The sequence below is a fragment of the Sarcophilus harrisii genome, chromosome 1 (genome assembly GCF_902635505.1).
Source record: "Sarcophilus harrisii chromosome 1, mSarHar1.11, whole genome shotgun sequence".
Classification (NCBI taxonomy): domain Eukaryota; kingdom Metazoa; phylum Chordata; class Mammalia; order Dasyuromorphia; family Dasyuridae; genus Sarcophilus; species Sarcophilus harrisii.
The window spans coordinates 279,097,199-279,120,404 of NC_045426.1; the positions used below are offsets into that span (position 1 = coordinate 279,097,199).

The following is a 23,206-nucleotide window of genomic DNA, read 5'->3' on the forward strand; positions in this document are numbered from 1 at the left end:
AATAATTATATTAAGGAAAGTTATTAACAATAAGTTCACATACTCATATTTGTGGAGTGGAGCTAAAGCAGTCCTAAGGGAGCTCTTTATATCTTTAAACACTTGTATTAGCAAAAGAAAGAAAAGGAAGATCAAGGATTTGAACATGAAACTAAAAATGCTGAGAAATTAACAAAATAAAATCAGTTTTTACTTGCGGGATTGAGGAATACTTCATAGAAGAGGTGACATTTGAGCTAGTCCTTGAAGAAATCTAGCAATAAAAAAATGACAGTTTGAAAAGTATATAGAAGTGGGTAAAAGTTTTTCTAGGATAAAGATTGTGAAAGGCTAGAGGAAAAAAGAAGTCAGGATAGGGGGTAAATTGAAGAGGCCAGAAAAAGAGAAGACTAGTATAAAAAAAAAAGTGGCTTAGGTATTAGGAATACATGTAAGTCTAAGGGCTTAATTTTATTAAATGGAATGACAGCTCTTTTTCTCAGATTGAGGGGAAAAGAAAAGTGTATGTATAGAGAAAGAGATGTGTAGAACTGGGGGTGAAGGTAGAAATAAGCGTTAATTTTGGATATCTCTGATTTTCTTGGTGGAAGAGGCAAAGTCTTTGGCTAAGAGTGAAAACACTAATACTTCAAAAAGAAAGAAGATATTCTGGAACAGGGTATAATGAGGAGTTTGCTCAACTTTCAATGAAAAGTGCATACAAAGATGTATAAAAGATTGCAGGCCACTGAAGAGACATAGTTGAAGAAAGTACAATTTTGTACTGGGCTAGTTTTCTTTGTTTGGCAATGTTCCTTGTTCCAGGAACAGAATTATAATGATAAAAATAATTATGATGGTGAAGGTGAAGAACTAGTACAATATGCATGGTCATGTGTGATATGAGTAGTGAAATAGACACAATGAAACTGGAATACCATGGAATCTAGGCTAAAGGGATTCCTATATAGGCAGAGTAGACTAATGGACAAGATGAAGTGAGAGAAGTGGAATGATTTGCTGTTTTTTTCATATATAAAATGGAGAGAACACTTTATATTAATTTCATATGTAAAATGGAGAGTTATTGCAAGGCTCAACAAATAATATATTTGGAGACATCTCCAATAAAAATATAAAACACCATTCAAAAACATTAACATTGCTTATTCTTAAAGCTTAAATCAGAAATGATTTGATGATCCCATTTTCAAACATATTTACACTTCAGTTAGCTCTGAATGCCCTTAAGTGATTTTCTATACTTCAGAGATATTTGACTGCAGGAATATAATCTCCCTGCCAAAGATTTCGTGTTACAAAAGCCACTTAGGTCAACCATAGATTGTACCATTAAGTATGTTTAAATTTATATATTATTCTAATGGATTCAGAACTACAGTAGCCCCAAGCCAGATCTCTTACCCCAAATAAAACAAATTAGTTCTTAAATCTGGAATTGATCTGGTGGCATTTAAGCTCTATCTTGATTAAAGAGAAAAGACTAAAATCAAATAAGCATGTATTTTGAGGTTCTATACCTCTGCCCTTCTCTGTTTTACTGCCTTCAATCACTCCCTCTTTCTTTTCCTCTCTCTCATAAGACTACATTACAGATATGTCATTGCGGTGGCATTATGTTCACTGAAATGAGTATCATTTATAGGAACTGAGGATGTTTAACTTGAAAAAGGAAAAGTACAGGGTAGACACTATCACCATCTATAGGTATGTGAAAGGCTAGGGGATTAGGCTTGGTCACAGAAAGAAGGGCTAGAGGCAATGGGTAATACTTGAAAAAAAATAGCATTCATGTAAGAAAAAATTCTTCAGATTAAGAACTAACACAAAGTAAAATGGACAAAGTAGTAGGACTAAATCCTTCTAATGCCTTATTGGTAGAGTTGTAAACTGATTCAAACCATTCTAGAGAGCGATTTGGAATTATGTCCAAAGGGCAATCAAACTCTGTATACCCTTTGATCTAGCAATAGCACTACTAGGTCTGTATGCCAAAGAAATCATAAAAAGAAGAAAGGACCAAATATATAAAAACATTTTTGTGTGGTGGCAAAGAATTGGGCAGTAGGGAATGGCTGAACAAGTTATGAAGTATGAATGTAGAAGAAAAGTTCCAGATAGAATTTTTTATTATTATCTATACAACTGTATTATACCATAATATATATGTGTATGCACATACACTAATTTATATATTATAAATTATACTTGCAACTTCTAGTCTTATAGATTTTTCAGGATGTACGGTTATCCCTTCTACCTTGCAGAGATTAGGGCCCTTATAATCTGGAGAATTTACGTAAGCATTTTTGGTCCTGCCTTCATACTTAGAAAAAGTCTGAATTATTCCTTTTTCTTATTTTTATTATAAAATTTAGATTGATATTATATAAAACTATACATATGTTTTATGCATTTCTGAGTTTCTGTGTTATCTACTGGCCTTTACATGTTGCCTGCAGCTTCTACAAAACTCCCCAAATATTCCTATTTAATTTTACATAACAACCCGAGATATATAGAAATAACGGATAAAGTTGCAATGTGGAAGAGATTATATCAAGAAGTTAGGTCATTTGACTCACGTAGGTGATATGTGTCAAAGGGTGGACTGAAAACATACATCAAGAAAGTCTATCAACACTATTTTCCCCAAAGCATGACTTCACATTATGTCTCTGTGTCATATTTTGGTAATTCTTGGAATATTTCAGACATTTTTATTATTATTATATTTGTTATGGTGATCTGTGATCAGGGCTCTTTGATGTTCCTATGGTATTTGTTTTGGGACACCATGAACTTTACCCATATAAGATGACTAACTTAATAAATATTTATCTGTTCTGACTGTTGCGCCTACTTGTTTTCCTGTTTCCCTCTCCTCTGACCTACCTATCCTGAAACATAATAATATTAAATTAGATCAATTAATGATCTTGCAATGGCTTCAAATGAAAGAAAGAGTCAAATAATATGACAAACTTCATCCTTGTCTTATTTTAAGAAATTGCCACAACTACCCCAACCTTTGGCAATCACAACCCTGGTCAGTCAATATCCACTGACATTGAGGTAAGTAAGACCCTCCACTAGCAAAAAGACTATGTATGACTCACTGAGGACTCAGATGATGGCTAGCATTTATTAACAATAAAGTATTTTTAATGAAGGTATGTATTTTTTAGACATAGTACTATTTACACAGTTAATATGCTACAGCATAATGTAAACATAACTTTTATATGCACTAGGAAACCAAAAAATTGGTGTGACTTGCTTTATTGTAGTAGTCTAGAACTGAAACTACAACATGCCTGTATATAAAAACTGTTGATTTGAACTTTCAATGACTCCCTCCCAGTTCTTTATATATTAAAATAAAAACCCCTACAACTATCATTTCAGACCCCTTCAGAATTAGATTTCTATTTATGTTTTTAGCTTTATTTCACATTATGCTCTGACACCCTCACATACACACATTCATTCTATAGCCCAAACTTCTGTAGAATGGAAACCTCTTTTTAAATTTTTTTATTATAATAGCTTATTTTCAAAATACACCAAAGATTTCAACATTTGCTCTTGCAAAACCTTGTGTTCCAAATATTTTTCTCTCCCTTTCTCCCTCCCCCTCCCTTAGATAGCTAGTAATCCAATATAGGTTATAAATGTGCAATTCTTCCAAATGTATTCCAAATGGAAACCTCTTGAAAGGCAGAGACATTTTATTTTGTTCCAAGGTTCATTCACAGGTCTGACTGCAATCCGAATTAGCACAGAACTTGACATGGGTCATTTCACTCTTCCTTGGGGTTCACCATGTTTAGTTTTAGACTTAAGTGTGGACCCTAAAATAATGTCAACCTTACTACAGCTCAGAAATCTCTAACCTAGATGCAGCAGTCTCTTCGGTAGCAAAAGTAATAGGCATATGCCATCATGACTAGCTGTTATATTTATCTGTATATGTATCTACATGTTTTATTGGAGAAGGATATGGCAAGCGACTCCAGTATCTTTACCATGAAAACCCCAAAATGGGATTATAGAATCAAACGCAACAAATGACTGAACAACAACCTACTTTATCTCACTTCAAAGAATGTACCTTTCTTGAAGCCTGGGACTGGCATTTTTATTTATTCCCCAGACCTAGTACAGTGCTTTGAACAGTCATAATAACAACAACTAAAATTTACATACTTTGCAAAACACTTTACAAGAATTATCTCATTTTCTAAATGTCCATAAATTGGGGAATGGCTAAATAAGTTATGGTATATGAAAATAGTGGAATGTTATTGTTCTTTAAAAAATAATGAACAAGCTGATTTTAGAAAGGCCTGGAAAGATTTATAAAAACTGATGCTGAGTGAAATAAGCAAAACCAGAAATAGATTATACACAATAACAGCAAGACTGTGAATTGATCAACTATAATATATGTGATTCTTCTCAGTGGTTCAGTGATCCAAAACAATCTTAATAAACTTTGAATGGAAAACACTATCCGCATCCAGGCGGATGGAGACTGAATGATAAGATAACTATGGAGACTGAATGTAAATCAGAACATGCTATGTTCATTTTCTTTTTTCTTTTTCTTCCATTTTCTTTTTCGCTCGTGATTTTTCCTTTTTGTTCTGATTTTTCTCTCCCAATATGATTCATAAGGAAATAAGTTTTTTTTAAAAAAAAGAATGTACATATTTAACCAAACAAAAATAAATTTTAAAAAAGAATTAGCTCGTTTTGTCTTCAAACAACCCTGGGAAGAAGGTGCCATTATTATCTCCCTTTTACAGGAGAGGAAACTGATGCTCAAAGAGGTTAAATGATTTGCATAGGATCATACAACTAGTATCTGAGGTTAGATCTGAATTCAAGTCTTCCTGATTCCAAGACTAATACTTCATCTACTGCTGCCCTTAATAGGTTTTGTTATTGGTTTGTTTGGTTTTTTTTTTTTCTTTCAAGACAATTAGGGTTAAATGACTTACCCAGGTCTGTTAAGTATCTGAGTCTAAATTTGAAATCAGGTCCTCCTGACTCTAGGGCAAACTCTATTATGCCATATAACTGCACCAGAACTAGTTTTTCAACCTTATTGTGAAAGGATTATAGTCCAAGTTGCTAAAATAGAAAGAGGAGGTAACTTTGGCTCAGGGATAAAAATGTTACTTTTTTGTTTTTGTTTCCCAATACATTCTCTGATTAAGTCCTTTAATCAAAGGGACTGCTTGAGTTTTTTGTTTGTTTGTTTGAATTTACATTTATGAGGACATTGGAGTTTTGAATATTCACTCAACTCCAAACTGTTTCATTAATGGCAAACATCGTTTCATCTAATTATGGATTTTTTGTGAGGCATTACTATTTCTTCCACTCTTTCAAACGCTGTTTTCTATAATATTCCCAAAGGATACTCACTATATTTTCTATTTCTTTTGTATACTTTACATGACCTAGTATGGCATTAGTCACATTAAAAGCATTTGATAACAATTGCTACTTAGTCTTTTTTGTCCCTATATCATGGGTCAGGGACTTTTACACAAACCTCAAAAGCAGAGATTTTTAACCTGAGGTTCATGAATTTGTAGCTTTAGAAAATATTTTGATAGTTTTATTTCAATATTCTGATATAGAATTTATTTCAATATAATTTGTAATCCTTTGTATTTTTTATCTTGTGCATTTACAATCATTTGAAAAGGAGTCTACAGGCTTTGCCAAGCTTTCAAAGGGGTTTATCACATACAAAAAAATGTTTAAAATCTCTGTCGTAAATGCTTATACTCACCTAAGAAATGATGGAGGTAGCAGAAAGTTCTGACAATAAAGTTCATTAATTGGCTACACAGAACCACTGGCAGATCAATCAGCCATTTATCATGGGCCTACTCTATGCTAGGTATTGCAGTATTGTTATTTTTCAATCATTTTGAGTTGTGTCCAATTTTTGTGATCCCATTTGAGATTTTCTTGGCAGAAATACTGGAGTAATTTGCCATTTCCTTCTCCAGCGCATTTTACAGATAAGGAAACCGAAACAAACAGAATTAAATGAGTTGCCCAGGGTCACACAGGTAATAAGTGTCTGAAGCCATATATGAACTCAGGAAGATGAGTCTTCCTGACTCCAGGTGCTATCACTAGGCCATCTTGCTGCCCCAGCACTGTGATAAATGCTGTTTATGAAAGGCAAAAATTAGTCATCAACTTCGAGGAACTTACATAACATATGTGTAAATATGTTATTTACATATGGTAATTTTGAGGCACTAACAGCAAGGACTATAGGAGGGGGAGATATATATATATATGTATATGTGTATATATATATATATATATATATTTCTAAGACAGGGGAGGGGAGATGAGTAGGAACTACATACACTACATTAAGTGTGGAACTACATTCTAAGAGTAGGGGGCAATTTATACAATGGAATGGAGAAGATGAGGAATGATTTCAGGGAACAAATGTAAAAGGGAATAACAGGACTAAAAAGGTAGGCTAGAACCATGTTGTTGAAATGGGCTTTAAATTCATTGTACAAGAGCACTGTTTTCTATAATCAGAAACCTATATTCAAATTCCTTTCTCCTAATAAGCTAATACATTCTAAACATTCAACAAGTCTGATTTTATAGGTGTTTTCAAGAATTGTTTTGGCTGAAAAATTCATGATTCTGTAGCCAACCTCTCTATGATCTTCTTTGAATTAAGTCAAGCTAGCCCCAGGATGACAAAAACACTGATATTTTCTATCATCAATTCTTCCTGAAGCCTTTGAGAACTGCCTTTGAGAATTAAGAGTCATCTGTACTCCTCAGTGAGACATTATGGTAGGAATTTAGTTGAATAGGCTAACAAAGTTGGTGAGTTCCTTCCTTCCCCTCTTCCTCCCTTTCTCCATTCCTCCCTCCTTCCCTCCCTCCCTCCCTCCCTTCCTCCTTTCCTCCCTTTCTTCCTTCCTTCCTTCCTTCTTCTCTCCCTTCCTCCCTTCCTCCCTCCCTTCCTTCCTTCCTTCTTCTCTCCCTCCCTCTTTCCTTCCTTCTTCTCTCCCTCCCTCCCTCTTTCCTTCCTTCCTTCCTTCCTTCCTTCCTTCCTTCCTTCCTTCCTTCCTTCCTTCCTTCCTTCCTTCCTTCCTTTCTCTTTCTTTTTTTTTTCTTTCTTTCCTTCTTCCTTTCAGAAAATCAGAGTTCTTTGGGGAAACCTACTTTAAAATAATTTATCACAATTTTTATACAATCTGTGATTTCTTCAATGAGTAGAATTAATTCTAATAGTGGAAATCCCCACTTCCAACACACAATGCCAATTCACTTGTTACTGAGAGTTGTGGGACCTTCTGGAGATTTATGATTCCATGATCACAAGTGAAACTAGTATGTCATGGATAGAATTTGCACCAAGGCCTGCCTAGGTCCAAACCTGCTCCCTCTATCAACTATACCAAGTTTCTTATAATTAAGCTTTTGACTTGTAATCTCTTAAACAATGTAATCTCTTAAAGAATTCACACATTTCTCCTCTAATCTTGTCCATAACATTTCTTAAAAACACTTGCGCCCCCCCTCCCCATAAACTTTAGTCTCTGGAAGAATTGTCACAAATCTCCACTTAGCTTAGCTATAATTGATAGATAGTCTACTTAAAAGTAGTTATCATTCCAACACACATATTTTTCCAGCATCCTCATTTTGAACTATTACTAGGACACTAATTATAGATGAAGTTCTAGAAAAAGGAAATTAAGGAATTAATTGGGTTAGGTTCCTTGCAGCTCTCAGATTGCCTAAGCTGCAGGAACTAATAGATTAATATTTCATGTTTAGAACTCTTATTCTTAATAGTTGTTCTCTGTTTGGTGCTAAAGGAATTTATGATTGGCCAAATACAAAGTGAGACTAGTCTAATCTGTCAGTTCATTCATTGTATAAACCAACATTTGGCAAATTAAGTGAATCAAAGCAGGACAAAATTATCAAGACACCAAAAGTTGTATGCCGCCTATTTTCATTACTGAACAGTTGTTTAATATAAATTATTCATGATAACCTCCTAGTGAAAACTAATAAGAGTCCTACAAAACATTTTAAAAAGAGAATGTTGGTCTCATAATAGTAAAATCTAACTTCAGTGCTCTGCTATTTTCTTTGTTTCTATTAAGAAAGTTTATTTATTTTGGTGAAAAGCTGTTATCTTTGACACTTACTAAAGTTAAAAAGTAGAATTTCCATATTTGAGTTGTGGTACAAAGTAGTTGAGCTCACTATAATGTAGCATGGTATTAGGGGAAAAATACAAGAGTTGGAGCAAAAAGATTTGATTACAAATTCCAGACCTTCCATTTATTTGCTATATAATCTTAAAGAGGTCACTTCTAAGCCTTAGGGTCCTCAGTTCTAAAATGGGTAAGAACAGCATTTATTGTTGCTGTTCAATTGTGTCTAACTCTTTGTGACTCGATTTGTCACAAATGGCAAATTTTCTTGGCAAAGATACTGAAGTAATTTGCCATTTTACAGATGAGCAAACTGAGGCAAACAAGCCCAGTGTCACAAAGCTACCAAGTGTCTGAGACCAGAGGAGATAAATTTTCCTAACTCCAAGACTGGCACTCTGTCCACTGAGTCATACAGTTACTCAATGGCATTTGTACTAGCAATCTTAAAGAAAGCAATTTATAAACCTAAGCTATTGAGAAATTATGAGCTGTTAATAGACTATTGGTTCTTCTGTGCAAAGGAACTACTCCCACAAATTCTTCTGAGTCATCTCATTATCTATCCAGAGATGTTAAATTTGAGGTCAGTGGGCCATAATCAACCCGTAAAACTGTGTGGGGCTCAAACCAGATTAAAATGTATCTGGGAAATGTTTAACAAAATAAATAGAAGTATAGTATAACATAAACTGTGATTTTTTAAAAGTCACGACAAAACCACAAGGATGTTTCTTTTTGTTTTTGACACCCCTGGTCTAAATTTTTGAAAACCAATGACCACAGCCTTAGGAAAGAGGTTGCAACTGATGATAAACACAAAAATTTTCCTGACAAAAAGTTTAAAATAAAAAGTTTCACAGGAAGAATTGGATTTCATTTTTTCTTTTTATATATGGGGAAGAAATGTCTAACCCACAGAAAATACTGTGTAGTCTTTTATTGAGACTGTTTTGCTGCAGAAGGCACCTGAGGTCTGGATAGTTAAGTGCTTTCTGTCTAGATCACATCTCCCAAAAGGATTTGGAACAAAGACTGCATGGATTCCTTGGGTTCTATGCATGAAGCAGTCACACATATCACTATGTGGAGGGAGCTCTGGAGGGCTAATATTCAGAGAAATAGCATAATAGAGAAGTATTTCTTCCCATTTCCTGACCTTCAGAGCTGGGTAGGGACGCTCCCCATGTCAGTAACTTACAGAGACCCACAAATAGGAGCCCGACAGGTAAGGAGGTAGCACTGGGGAGCACTGGCTAACAGAGAAGAAAGCAGCTTAAAGTGGGCAGTTAATGGTATCTAGTACAAGCTACCCTTCCCAGTCCTGACCTATGTTTTACTGCTGAACGCGTGAGTCTGAGAGAAGGAAGCTGATGATTTTGCGCAGCCCTGCCTCACTAAAATTCAATTCATTTCAAGACTTTACTTTCCTGATATTAGTGATCCTCTTCAAGAAGGAAGGACAAACAATAACATCTTTCCTAATAAAAACCATCCACAGGCTGCATATAACTTAGAAAACCACATTTTAACATTATCTATGTCTTACCCTATTTTTATTTATTTTGTTAACTATATCCAAATTACGTTTTAATTTGGTTCAAACTCACTGGAGAGGGTTGCGTGTTTAAAGCCTCTGCATTATAGCATCTATTTGGGAGTTAAATAAGTTGATTAACTATTTTAATCATTCACTACTAACAGGGTGAGGAGATGGAAGATTTTATTGAACAAATGAACTTCCTGGTTATCTCTTTCTTGTATTTATAGACTAAGGAGAACAGAAAAAGACTTTAACCTAAGAAGCAAGGTTTGCCTTAGTAGATGAAACTGATAAGAGTTTAGAATGTCACATCTTTTGATACAAGTGGTTAATTCTTGGGGGTTTTAACAGGCTTTTAGCAAATCTAATTAAAATATTTGTTTAACCATGACATTCAGATCTGAATGACTGAAACTACCTGTACATGCTATGAGTGGTAACGTCTTAGGGTGAGGGCTGAAGGGATGAGTGGCAAGACTCGATCCTGGTCCTCCTGGACTCAGACAAAGAACCTGGGATGTAATTAGGTATAAAGCAGAATGCTGGGTGATTGACAATCATCTTCCTCAAATTCTGTTATAATTAGGAGAAAGCAGCCCATATAAAAGGGTCATGATGTATTTTTTTTAAAGAACAATAATTTTATTAGATGTCTCTATGCCAAAATCATAATCTGTAATCAGCGTTGTACAAAAAAGCTTTCAAAATATGGATATATGTTTAAAATTATTGTACATGTATAACCTATAACAGATTGATTTCTGTCTTGGGGAGGAGCAGATAAGGAAAGGAGAAAAAAATTTGGAACTCAAAATCTTACAAAAATGAATGATAAAAACTACATGTAATTAGAAAAATAAAATATTTCTGGGATTTAAATTAAAGGTAACAATCTATCACAGAGGATCCAAATCGTGCAAAAAGGACAAAGTATATAGATTTCCAAAATGACCCCCATTATTCTGTCTGCTACCCAAGCTGAATCATAGATGCTCTTTTCCTCCAAAATCAATGTCTTTTGTTTTTAGTACTGATTAAATTTCCCCATGTGTTCTCCTCCTGCAATAAGAGAGCCATTCTATGTAACAAAGTATTTTTTTAAAGAAAGAAAAGGAGGGGGCAACAAAACCTGATCAATAAATTGAAGAAATCTGAGAATATAAGCAATGTTCCAAATCCAAAGGACCCCTTTTCAGGAAAGGAATTGTAAAAAGTACTTTCTTTGATACTTTTTTTTTTTCAAATGAGACTCTTAAAGTTTCCTTTATATCTTTAGAATCTTAATGTAGTCTAGAGCATGACTGAAAATATTACTACATTACAGTAAGGTGTTCTGATATTTAACATGTCCTAGTTAACATGGGGGATGAAAAATCAGTGAGCTTTCAAGGTGTATTTCTAGCCTATTATTATGCAGATGGAACTGCAGTCTAAATGAAGGCTGCAACAGTGGTAAGCAATCACTGCAAGAACTGATTTGTATGCATGATCACTTTACACCGCGCAGGTACAGCTGGCCACTTTGCTATCTCGATTCTTGGTGAGCTTTGCTGCCTACACACTTCTTGACTTTTGCAGCCAGTGATTATAGAAGTTTTAGATTGAGACATGGAAACTCAAGAGGCAAAGGTTTGCCCAAAGTCACAAAGAAAATAGCAAAGCTGATTTAAGCTTTTTCCATGAAACTATATACAATGTATGCAACATTCAAGCCTATATACAAATATCAAAATCTCAGACAAAAATCGAGCATAGTTAGCTGGTCAAATAACAAAGAGGGAAAATGTATCTTTCTTTCCCCTTATTTATTTATTCATTCATAAGAGGCATTTGGAGTTAAGTAACTTGCCCAGGGCCATACAGCTAAGTAAGAGTCTGTCTGAATCTGAACCCAAGGCCTGACTTCAGGGCTATTCTCTATCCACTACCCCTATTTAGCTGTTCCTATTTTCTTTTTAAGAAAATTATATGATTTTAAAGGTGAGACTAGAGAAACACACACAAAAAAGATCCTGGGAAAAGAATAAATTAGGCAATTCAAAAGAATCATGTGAGAAGGGGGAAGGAAGAAGGGAATAAGTATTTAGTAATCACCTACTATTGGTCAAGTACTGTCCTAAGACAGGTCTCATTTGAAAAAAGTCTTGAAAATAAAATCATAGCTGACAGGATTACAACGAATTTTTTTTTCATGTTTGATCCTCCTGATTCCAGGGCTGGTGCTTTATCTATTCTGTCATCAAACTGTCCCATTTTTTCATATTTGGAAAACTGAATTAGAAGCAGGAATGATCTCCCTCCTCTGCTCTGACTATTGATCTCCTTGGCTTCCTTTAAGTCCCAACAAAAATCCCATTTTCTACAGAGAATCTTCCCTAAATCCTCTTAATTCCAGTGCTTTCCTTTCTAAAAATTATTTATTAATTTAAATATTTCCTATTTATCCTGCTTGCTTTGTATGTATTTATTTGCATGTTGTCTCCCCCATTAGACATAAACTCTTTGAGGGTTTTTTCTTGTTATTTAGGATTTCAATCTGACTTTTCATGATCCCCTTTGGGGTTTTCTTGGCTGAGATGTTGGAACTGTCTATAATTTCCTTTTCTTGGTCATTTTTAAAGATGAGGAAACTGAGGCAAGCAGGGTAAAGTGACTTGCCCAACATCATATAGCATGTCTGAGGTCAAATTTGAACTCAGAAAGATGAGTCTCCTTGACTCTAGAACTGGCACTCTACCAACTAAATAACTAGTTGCTCTACCTTGAGGAAAAAGACAGCTGCTCTGTCTTTTGCCTCTTTTTGTATCCCTCATGCTTATTACACTTGCCTGGCACATAGCAGATACTTAATAAGTATTTCTTGATAGATTAATAGGAGAAAATAAATAGCCCTTCTCTCTATGCCCATCTCTTTGGAGTTCACTAATAACAATGGAATTTCCTATTCCCAGGCGATGCTGAGGCCAGTCTTATTTAAAACATTTTGATAAAGTAATAAGGAATGCAAAGCATACACTCCAAATAGATAGATGACGTTAAGCTCTTCCAAGTAGTAAGATGTCAAACCTTTGGGGGAAAAGGACAGGAAAAACTGTTAAAATAGCAGAAAAGTCCAGTTGAATTTCAATAAGGGTAGAGTAAGTGTAATTTTTAGTAGAAAATAGTTCAAATTATTCTTACAATTTAAGATAGGAAAAGAGCAACCATGTCCAGACCATTTTATGAAAACAATGGCAAAATATGCCACTGTTAGGAAAAGGGCTAACAAAATTCTGTATGTTGTCAGAAAAAGTTTTAGAAATAATTCAAATGACAAGGAAGTTGACAAAGTGTTTTGGAATCTTGTTTTTCCTGTGTGCAATGCAATTCTCCAAACAAACTAGAAATAACAGTGCTACCATTGTATAAAAACATGGCATCTCTGTATCTAGAAATTAATCCTATTCCTCTTATTCTCTCTCAGCACAGGAAGAAGAAAAAAGACATTTGCATTTTTTTTCGAGCAAAGTTCTTGAATTTCTTTGAGTTCCTTGTGTTTTTACTCTTTTACAGGAAAGCAAATCTGAAAGCTGTGGGCCAAGGTTTAAGACCTGAATCTGACTAGTAGCTGTGACCTTGGACAGCTCACTTTCCCTTGCTAAGTGTGTTTAGGTGGTCTTTAAGAACAGAATGATGTTCTTAGTCACTTGGAATTTTGGAAAAATGCAAAGTGAGAGAGTGGAGTTGTGATTTCATTGTTGTTATGGAATTGTTTTTCAGTTGTGTCCAACTCTTTTGGAGTTTTCTTGGCAAGGATACTGGAATGATCTACCATTTCTTGCTCCAGTTTACTTCAGAGATGAGAAAACTGAGATAAACAAATTTCAGTGATATGCTCAGAGTTACACAACTAGTAAGTGTCTGAGGCTATATTTGAACTCACAAAGATGAATTTTCCTGACTCCAAGTCTGATAATGTATCCACTATACCATTTGCTGCCTTATTTCTTTAGTGAAAGGGATTTTTGTGGATGAAAATTCTTTCTACTAAATGCAGATGTGCACCTATAATCTAGAAGAATTACTGAAGCACTAAGGGATTAATAATTTAGCCATGGTCACTCAGACAAGATATGTCTGAAGCAGGACCTAAATCAAAGTCTTCCTGAGTCTAAAACCAGCTCTCTGTCTATATCTTTATGATGCTTACAACATTTGTAAGCCTGAATAAAATTCCTAACAAAAATTGAAATTTTATTAGTAAAGGGTAGTTTTATGATCAGCTCTTCAAGAGCAGGGCATAATCCATTAATCTCATATTTTTGGGACAGGGTACAAACCTTGTAAATTGAAGGAATGGTGTGGAAAATAACACATCTAGTTTTCATCAAGCATTTGACAAGGTCTTTCATTATATCCTTGTGGACACGATAAAGTGGCAAGAGCTTCATGTTAATAGACTAAGCAAATATGAGTTGTATGGCTGAATCTTAACCAGAGTAATTAATAGATTGATATCATCCTAGAGGTGCAGTTATTGTGGAGTCTCTACTCCAAGGGATCTGTCTTTGATCTTGTTCTGGGTCAGCATGTTAATGAATGTCTTGGATGGGAGCCTAGATGGACAATTCATCCAATTTTGATAATAACAAAGTAGAATATTGTACAATGGGTCAGATCTAGAAAGACCACATTTTATAGAAATAAATATAACGTCTACATTTAGGTTAAAAATCAATTGTACAAAATGCTGTTTGTGTTGGAGAATGAAGAGGAATACAGGGGATAACTATGATTATGTAAAAACAAAAGACATCAGTAAAAACTTATTTTTTAAGAAACAAATTGCATAAGCAGAAGATGGGGAGGCATAACTAACCAATAGTGCATGTAAAAAATACCAGAAAGTTTAGTGAATTGCAAGCTCAATATGAATATCAGTAGGACTTAAAAAACAAAGAGATTCCTGAAATTTTAGGGTATATAATATCCAAAGTAAGGAAAATGATACTGTCTTTCTGTTCTGATTGCCTTTGGAATATTTAGAAGAGATATTGAGGACATTCAATGAGTTCAAAGAAGAGGATATAAAACTAAATGAGGAAAGACTTTGGATATTTGTCCTAGAGAATACTCAATGGACAGGGACAGACACAATTTCTGTATTGAAAAATGGAAGCTGTGACTAAAAGATGACAAGAGACAAATTTTGGCTGAAAATAAGGAAAACTTCCTACCAATTTTAGCTGTCCAAAAAGTAAATAGGGCTGACTTGGGAGGCTGTAGGTTCCCGTTCACTGAAAGTTAGTTGGATGGGCACTTTTCTGATGTTATAGAGTGGAAATTGGACCTCTTGAGTTCCTACTAGTCCTGAGATTCTGTGACTTTGTAATTCTTAAGCACAATAACTTCCTCAAAAGAAAAAAAGGATGAATTTGCTAAAAGTCGTTGTTGTTATTGTAGTTGAATTGTTTTCAGTCTTGGCTGACTCTATGTTACCACTTTTGGGTTTTATTATTATTATTATTATTATTTTTAGCAAAAATACTAGAGTGGTTTGGCATTTTCTTCTCTAGCTCATTTTACAGGTGAGGAAAACTAAGGCAAACAAGGTGTAGTGAGTTGCCCAGGATCATACAACTAGACCTCTAGCTCAAGTTCTAGGACTCTAGGACTCATAGTCTATCCAGTGGACTGTCATTTGTTATTCTTCCTTTATCACATATTCTTTTTGCAGTTTAAAAAAAATCACTGGTACAGTTTTTTTGTTTTTTTTTTTTTTGATTTTAACAATGAATAGAAAGGAATAACCCTGCTAGACAGAAATATTTACATTTAATTTCTCAAATCAGTAATTAACTTGTCAAAAATCCCAGTACAGAAAATGAAACACAACCTTGTTTTTAGGGGGCAGGTGAAAAAGGGAGGAATAGAGACACAATCCCATTAAATGTACACACACACACACACACACACACACACACAAATCCTGAAAATCAATATTAATTCCTCTATTACTATCACAACCAACAACACTTACAACAAAATTTAACATAACATTTTTTTATTGTCTCCTATTTACAGTGCAGTATTCTAGGGGTGCTGTGGGAAATAGATAAATACTACATTCTCTATTACAGATGATGCCATTTTGCACATCTGATGTCACAATAACTTAGGGTGAACAGCAGAAACATTTTACTAAAGAACCAAATGCAGTCTCAGTAAAATGGGAACTCATGCTGTTCCACAGGAATGCAGTTGCTTTATTCTTTGATAATGCAGGAGGCAACATTCTGTCACTAGTAGGTTCTAGGGGACAGTGGTAGAGCTTTAGCCTAGGCTGTAATCAACTACCATGCTTAGATGTTAAAATGTTAGAAAATGTTAGAAAAATGCATTTTGCTTTTCCCTACCCTCACCCCGCCTTTTTTTTTTTTGGCTGAATGATGCAAGTGAGAAAAATGTATTTTGGGTACAAGTGAAATCTAACATACCAATCCAGCCTCTGATGAGCTACATTTTATCCTAAAAAATGATCACACAAATCAGAAACATATAAAAGCATTAACATGAAATGACCAGAAATGATCCTCTGTATCAATCATTGTTAACCTTCCATTTATGACATCAATAAGTTATTTACTTTAAAGTGCCTCTTTAAAATAAAGCATTATTTTGTTCAATGCATTTGTAGGCATATTTTGACACACCCACACACAGTGTATACACTGAAAGCATAAACACATGGACAGTGTCTCATTGGAACTATATGCTTTCAATATGTGATATTCCTTTCTCAGATATTTAACAATTGTATTTCATATGCATGCACAGAAATCCTCCCCCACCCTATCCACATGCACAGTGTCATCTCTTCCTCCTTGCCGAAATCCAAATGTTTCTCTAACAATGCACTCACTGCATTTGAGAAACACCCAAGAAAAAGCGAAGTGGTGATTTTATAATTAACTCGACCCGGCTCTGTCCCTGAAACCTCCTTCATGTCAGTGCAGGCTCTTCCTAGCTTTCTGAACGTGTGATCTGCATGTCTAATAATGAAGAGATTTCGCCAGCTTTTGCTTCCTGGCACAGCCTCTTACCTTGGAATGCTGCAGCTGAAGGATCTGTTCCTCAAGCTGCTGCCTCTTGCCTTCTATTTCAGTCTGTCTTTTTCTTTTTTCCTTTAAAAATAAAGTGAGAATGCCTGTAAGACCAGGTAGGTGTTGGTTCCAATGATTTCAAAATAGCAAAAAGAAACAGAGGCAGAGAACATCTGTACACATGCTTCCAGGGATGCTGGGCACACACGCAGTGTCACCTGCTTCTGTCTGCAAGCATGTTGCGAATAGCAGCGTTCTCGGAACGTGTCTGCTGTGGGTTAGCTACTTGTTCAGCAAGTAGGAGGAATCCTCCCCACTCAGCCTCACATCAAGAAGCTTCAGTTTAATCCAGAGCAAAAGCAGAGAACTTTAACCCACCCTCATCATTCCACAGTCATGTTCTGAGTCTTCTGTTAATATTTGTTATTGAACAGTGTGTGATTTACTCAAAGAAAAATAATAAAAGACAGGGGTCTTTTATTCAAATAGATTTCAAGTGTGATAGATAAAAAAATGGAAAATTTTATGGTGATGGCTCTGTTCAAGCAAGATTTAAAGACTCCCTCCCTCTCCCAATAAAGTAAAATTAATTGTACTAGGCAAAGCTACTAAAAATATTTACTCACTAAGGAACAACAATGAACTACCAAAGAGATGACAGAATAGGTGTTTGATAACTTTAGCCTTTGAGGATTATACTAAATAAAGGAACTCCAGATTCCAACCATTTACTCTAAGGTCCAAATTTTTTTTAAAAGTTCAAATCCAACTGGAGATACTAACTGTGTGATCCTAGGCATGTCACTTAACCTTGTTTGCCTCAGTTTTTCATCTGTAAAATGAGATAGGGAAGGAAATGGCAAACCACTCCAGTATCTTTGCCAGAAAAGTCCAAAATGGGATTACAAAGAAATCAGTCATGGCTGAAACAATCTAACAACAAAATACCTCTTCCTAAGGCAGCTAGATGGTGCAATGGCTAGAGTAATGGTTTAAGTCAGAAGGATCTGAGTTCAAATTCAAATTCAGACACTTAACACTTACTAGCTGTGTTACCCTGGGCAAGTTATTTAACTCCAATTACCTGGTGCCTTCTACCTATTCCCCCCCCCCAAATCAAACCCAAAACACCTCTCTCAAATCCTATACTAATAGATGGTATGAAGGCAAACCTAGGTTTGTAAAGGGCATACTTAGAGGAATACAAGTTCTAAGAAATGTAACAAATCTTTCATTTTTTAAAATTAACATTTATTTTCTCTTCTGCCTCCTCCTTGGGAAAATAGAACAATAAACAAATACACATAATCAAACAAAACAAATTTCTAGGGAGATTAAATTCAAAAATTTATGTTTCATTCTGCCCCTTGATTCACCTCTTTGTTAGGAGGTGAGTGATATATTTTATCAGTAGTCATCAGAATTCTTATGTCTTTCAATGTCATTTTACAGTGATGTTATTGTCCAAATTTGTTCTACATAAATTCTTTTGAGTGTTCCCAGGTTTCTCTGAAACCATCAATTTCATCATTTCTTACAGCACAATAATATTCCACTATATTCATATGCTACATGTTCTTTGACCATCCCCCAACTTGTAGGCACCCCCTGAGTTTCTGGTTCTTTTCCACTACAAAAAGAGCTGCCAAAAATATTTCTGTACATACAGATCCTTTGCTTCTTTGATCTCTTTAGAGTATAGACTTAATAAGTGATATTGCCAGATGAAAGGGTCTGCACAGCTTAGTAATTGGAGGGGCAAACTTCTAAATAGTCTTCCAGAATGGTTAAACTGACTCATAGATCCATCAACATTGAAACAATAGTTCTCTTTTCCCCACAGCTCCTCCAATGTTTGTCATTTTTCCTTTTTTTTTTGGTCAACTTTGCCAATCTAATATATGTGAGGTCCTTTGAAGTTTGAAAGGCTTAGAGTATGGGATTAATGAGTATGATCTTAAAAAATCTAGTTAAGTTTGAAAACACTAATAATTATTATTATATATTATTGAAGAGTTTTATGTATGTGTGTTTATACATGCATATATCTGTGTGTATATACATATATGTAGTTTGTTTGCTTTATGATAGTTACTTATTAAGAAGTACTAAATAAGTGATTATGACCAGAAATAGTCTAAAGAAATAACCACAGTGGTGAAATATTGCAATCATGTAATATTTGAAAAGATATTTTATTTTCCTTACCTTAGATATTTTAAAATGTATTCATAGAAAAATCATTTTCCCATCCATGTGAATATAGCTTCTCTTCTAATTCTCAATTGAAATGATTAAAAACAAGAATTTGAACTGAACCAATTCAAAATGGGCTTTATTTTGCCGTAGTTTGGGTTTAATTTCTTTCTTTCTTTTTTTTTTTTTTGGCAAGGAAATTGGGATTAAGCAACTTGCCAAAGGTTACACAAGTTAGTGTCAAGTGTCTGAGGCCAAATTTGAACTTAGACCCTACTGCCTCCAGAATCAGTGTAGTTTCCAATACTGCTTAGAATAGCTCACTGCACTGTAATATCTTCCTTTATTCACACATGCAAAGTGATACACTAGAACTTCAGATTAAGGCAGTTTATTGCCATATTGGATTTTCTGGCTAATAAAGTGAAAGCCCAGATACTCAAGAATTATTCCCAAAGACAGACTTTCATCAATGATGTTATACTGCTGAGAATATTAGAATTCTACAATCTCTCAAAAAAAAAAACCCAAAAACTGAAGATGTCAATAATTTAAAGGGTTATGATGAGAGGTATAGTAGGCAAAGGTAATTTTCAGCTTGTTTCCAACTATAATGTGCAAAGAATGATATAAAAATAATCAAGGACATTTATTTTCAAAAAAGAGGTGGGCAAGTCATGTTAAGAGTGTGGGGTGTCAAATGGACAACTTTAATATTTATTGCATTAGTGTCCAGCTTTTATGTCAGAGGAGGAAGAGAGAATAAATGTCTTTTAAATGTTTAGTTACTCTGTTCAGGTACTATGTAAACTTCTTTGCAGATATTATCTCATTTGATCAGAGTCAGAACCTGAACTCAAAACTTCCTGATTGTCAAGATCTTATTTAAGTCCCTACTAACATATATACCATTGATAGCAGCTGGGAGTCAAGCGCAGAAACCAATTAAGGGGAATAAATTTCATTTTAGATACCTCAGTATTTTTTGTTTGCTTTTGGAGGCAATTGAGTTAGGTGACTTGCCCTGGGTAATATAGCTAGTAAGTTTCTTGGGTTAATTTGAACTCAGGTCCTGACTTCAGGGATAGTTCTCTATCCATTGCACCACCTAGCTACACCAATCTTGAGATCATAAAGGAACACTCCAAAAGTAAAGGCCAGTAGGCCTAAGGCACTAGATCTAGTTTAAGAGAGATAGATCAGGTTTTATTGATAAAGATTTGTCAATTCTATCCCTAAAGCTGATAGTTAAAGTTGATTTTATGTAAGGGGAAAGAGAAAGAGAAAATACATACCTTGCCAGATTTTAGAATTGAGCTTGTAGAGCATGAAGGGTCTAAAGAGAATGCTTTTGGAGAAAGCATTTTAATGGTTCTTTCTCAAATAGCTCATGAGTGATGTTCATAGCTGATGCTAATTCTTTACCTGGTAATTATTACATGGCAGAGTGGAAACAGGAATAGATTTGGAGCTGGGATACTGGGCTCTTATCTTTGCTGTCCCTTATACTTATATGATCTTGGAGAAGTATTTAAACTTTTCAGAATCTGGTTTCATTTAAAAAATGAGGGTAAAAAAAAACCCTTTTGGTGTCTTCCAGCTCTAAATCTAGGTTGCCATGATACCAATACTGTATCTGTTTTAGTACACAGGATTAATACAATTTAATCCTATGTATACCACAAGTCCTTTAATTATTACTCTTCTGTTTTACATAAAGTAGAAATTCTATAAGAACTTCAATGTCAATTTCAAGTGATAGTAAAAAAAAAAAGTTAACAAGAGTTTCATTTATAATGGCCCAGATTCACCTATTAAAGGAATTCAGTATGGTTCTAACCTGGATTGTAGTTAGAGAAGAAATAAGGTTCATTGAGATAGGATGTACTGGCTCTGTGTCTCAGCCCACTGTATCTTTCCAATCAGTGAGAAGTCATGTTCTCTTGAAACTCAGGTAGATCAGACCACTTCCAAAAAGGAGGCAGGCCATAATCTCATGTTGCCAAGTTGCTAGGCAAAATTTCTTGCTCCATTACCCTCACTGGCTTGAAAAAGCTCAAGTTACTCAACAGGCCACCAGGCAAATGTTCAGTTGTTCTCCAGGGGTTAATCTAATACTGGTACAGGGCCCAAAAAGTATTAATAGGAAAGACTTCTTTTTTTGAAACCAGGTCCTCCTGACTCTGAGGCTAACTCTCTAGCTACTATATCATAATGTCTTTCAGGAAAAGCTTAGTAAGAAAATGGAAACTTATGAAATGTGATGTATTTTAGCAGAAATGATGGCTGGGATAAGAAGCTGGGAAAGCTTCAATTCTAGTCCCAGCCACTTGTATTAAGCCAAAAAGTGACTTCCCTTTTCTAAATTTAATTTTCTTCATCTACCTGTGTGACTTCATGCAAATCACTTAAACTCCATATATCTCAATTTCCTCTTTCAGTTCTAAATGTAAACCTAACCTCCCTATCAAATAAGGGGAGGTTAGCCTGGGCAGGTAGGTAGTATAGTGGCTAAAGAATGGGTTGTAGGATCTGGAAAATCTGAATATGGATCCTACTTCAGATACTTATTATTTAAGCCCTCAGCTTCTTCATTTGTAAAATGAAAATAAGAATATCTCACAGAGTTGTTGAGAGGATCAAATGAGGTAATATATATATAAAATACTTTAAAAAATTTTAAAGGCTACATAAATGTTATATATCTGGCTTCTAAGGTCCTTTACAACTCTAAATTTATCATATTCTGATCTATAAAATGAGGAAAATGGAGAATATGATCCCTTCTATATCAAAAGTGCTATGGTTTCTTTGGCAGTATTTAAAATTTCCTAAGATAAAGACCTATCTGGGGCATACTTTTGTATTAATTTTTTTCTATTAACCAAAATTTGCTTTCTCTCCTTCCCACTTCCTACCTTAATTGAAAAATAAGGAAATACAAATCCCTTGTAGTATGTATAGTTATGTAAAATAAATAGGAGTTTGGTACCATGTTTCATTATGAATTTTTTAGGTGTGGCTGTTCACTGTATTAATCAGAGTTTCCTAAGTCTTTCAAAAAATTAATTAATTTTTTTTTCATTTTGGGGAAACTTTTAAAGAGATTTTGTTCCTTCTGTGCTTTCCTAACCAATACCTCCTTTAATGTTAGTCAAACTATCTCGTATCATTCTAAACCTTTGTCCATCTCCCTTGGACACACTCCAGATTGACACAGACTTCTTAAGATATGAATGGAGTTACCTTCGAATAGCTAACTCTTTCTTACAAGGAAAATACATGCAGTAACAAATAAATGCAATTTACAAATTACTGCTAAACTTTATTTGAGCTAATATCTTTCTCCTTTGCTCTTTTTGAAAAACAGAATTGCTAACAAAGATTTTGCCTCCTTTTCCTCATGTTGAAATAGAGGTAACAAGCAATGAAAAGATCTGAAGGCCCACAGATGAAGTATCTTCTTACTATCTTGGAGCACAATGCAATATTTGACTTGTAGAAACTCTGTTGAGGAATAGCTCACTATGAGAGTTTTATTCTTAGCTGGTTTTGTGGAAATAATTCAACCTTGAACCGAAGAAGGAGAATGAGGAAAAGGAGAAGAAGAAGGAGAAGAAAAAGAAAAGTTCCCAAATAATCCACAAAAGTCAGTTGCTATTAAAAATATGAGTTTTCTGCATACATAGAAACCAATGTCATATGCCTGGCAAATTGGGGATCAACCACCTCTTTAGTGACTACCAAATCACAATAAAATAAATAAAATGTTTATTTAACATATATTCAATAATGTAGCTTAAAGAGAAAAAGATAGTGCCATTTAAATGCTAAAAGTATATATAATAAGAGCCTTTAGATAAGTAAATTGATGTTATACTGGAAAATTCAATATTCATATCTAGCAATGCATGAGTCTGACTATATTATGTAAGCAATGACACCCTATTTCCACTACAACATAATCTTTAAGTGTGGCACTTAAAGCCCTTCACATCCTGGCTCTCACTTATATTTCCAATCTTCTTTATATATCAACTCTGTCCCCTACGCACTTTTAAAATCTAAATGTGTCTCCTTAATCTTCCTCAAGCTTGATCAACACAATACTCCCATTCCCATCTCTGTGCCTTTGCAATGACTAT

The 23,206-nt window shown here is 34.7% G+C and overlaps 1 protein-coding gene across 8 annotated transcripts in view; it reads right to left on the reverse strand.

The window, feature by feature from the left end:
- Positions 1–23,206, reverse strand: part of PALM2AKAP2 (PALM2 and AKAP2 fusion) — a 492,110-nt gene that overhangs the window by 385,609 nt on the left and 83,295 nt on the right. For all 8 annotated transcript variants that reach the window (XM_031943090.1, XM_031943074.1, XM_031943080.1 and 5 more), the window contains exon 2: positions 16,866–16,946. In XM_031943090.1, coding sequence (XP_031798950.1) covers positions 16,866–16,946 — 81 coding nt within the window. The remainder of the gene's footprint in view (positions 1–16,865; positions 16,947–23,206) is intronic.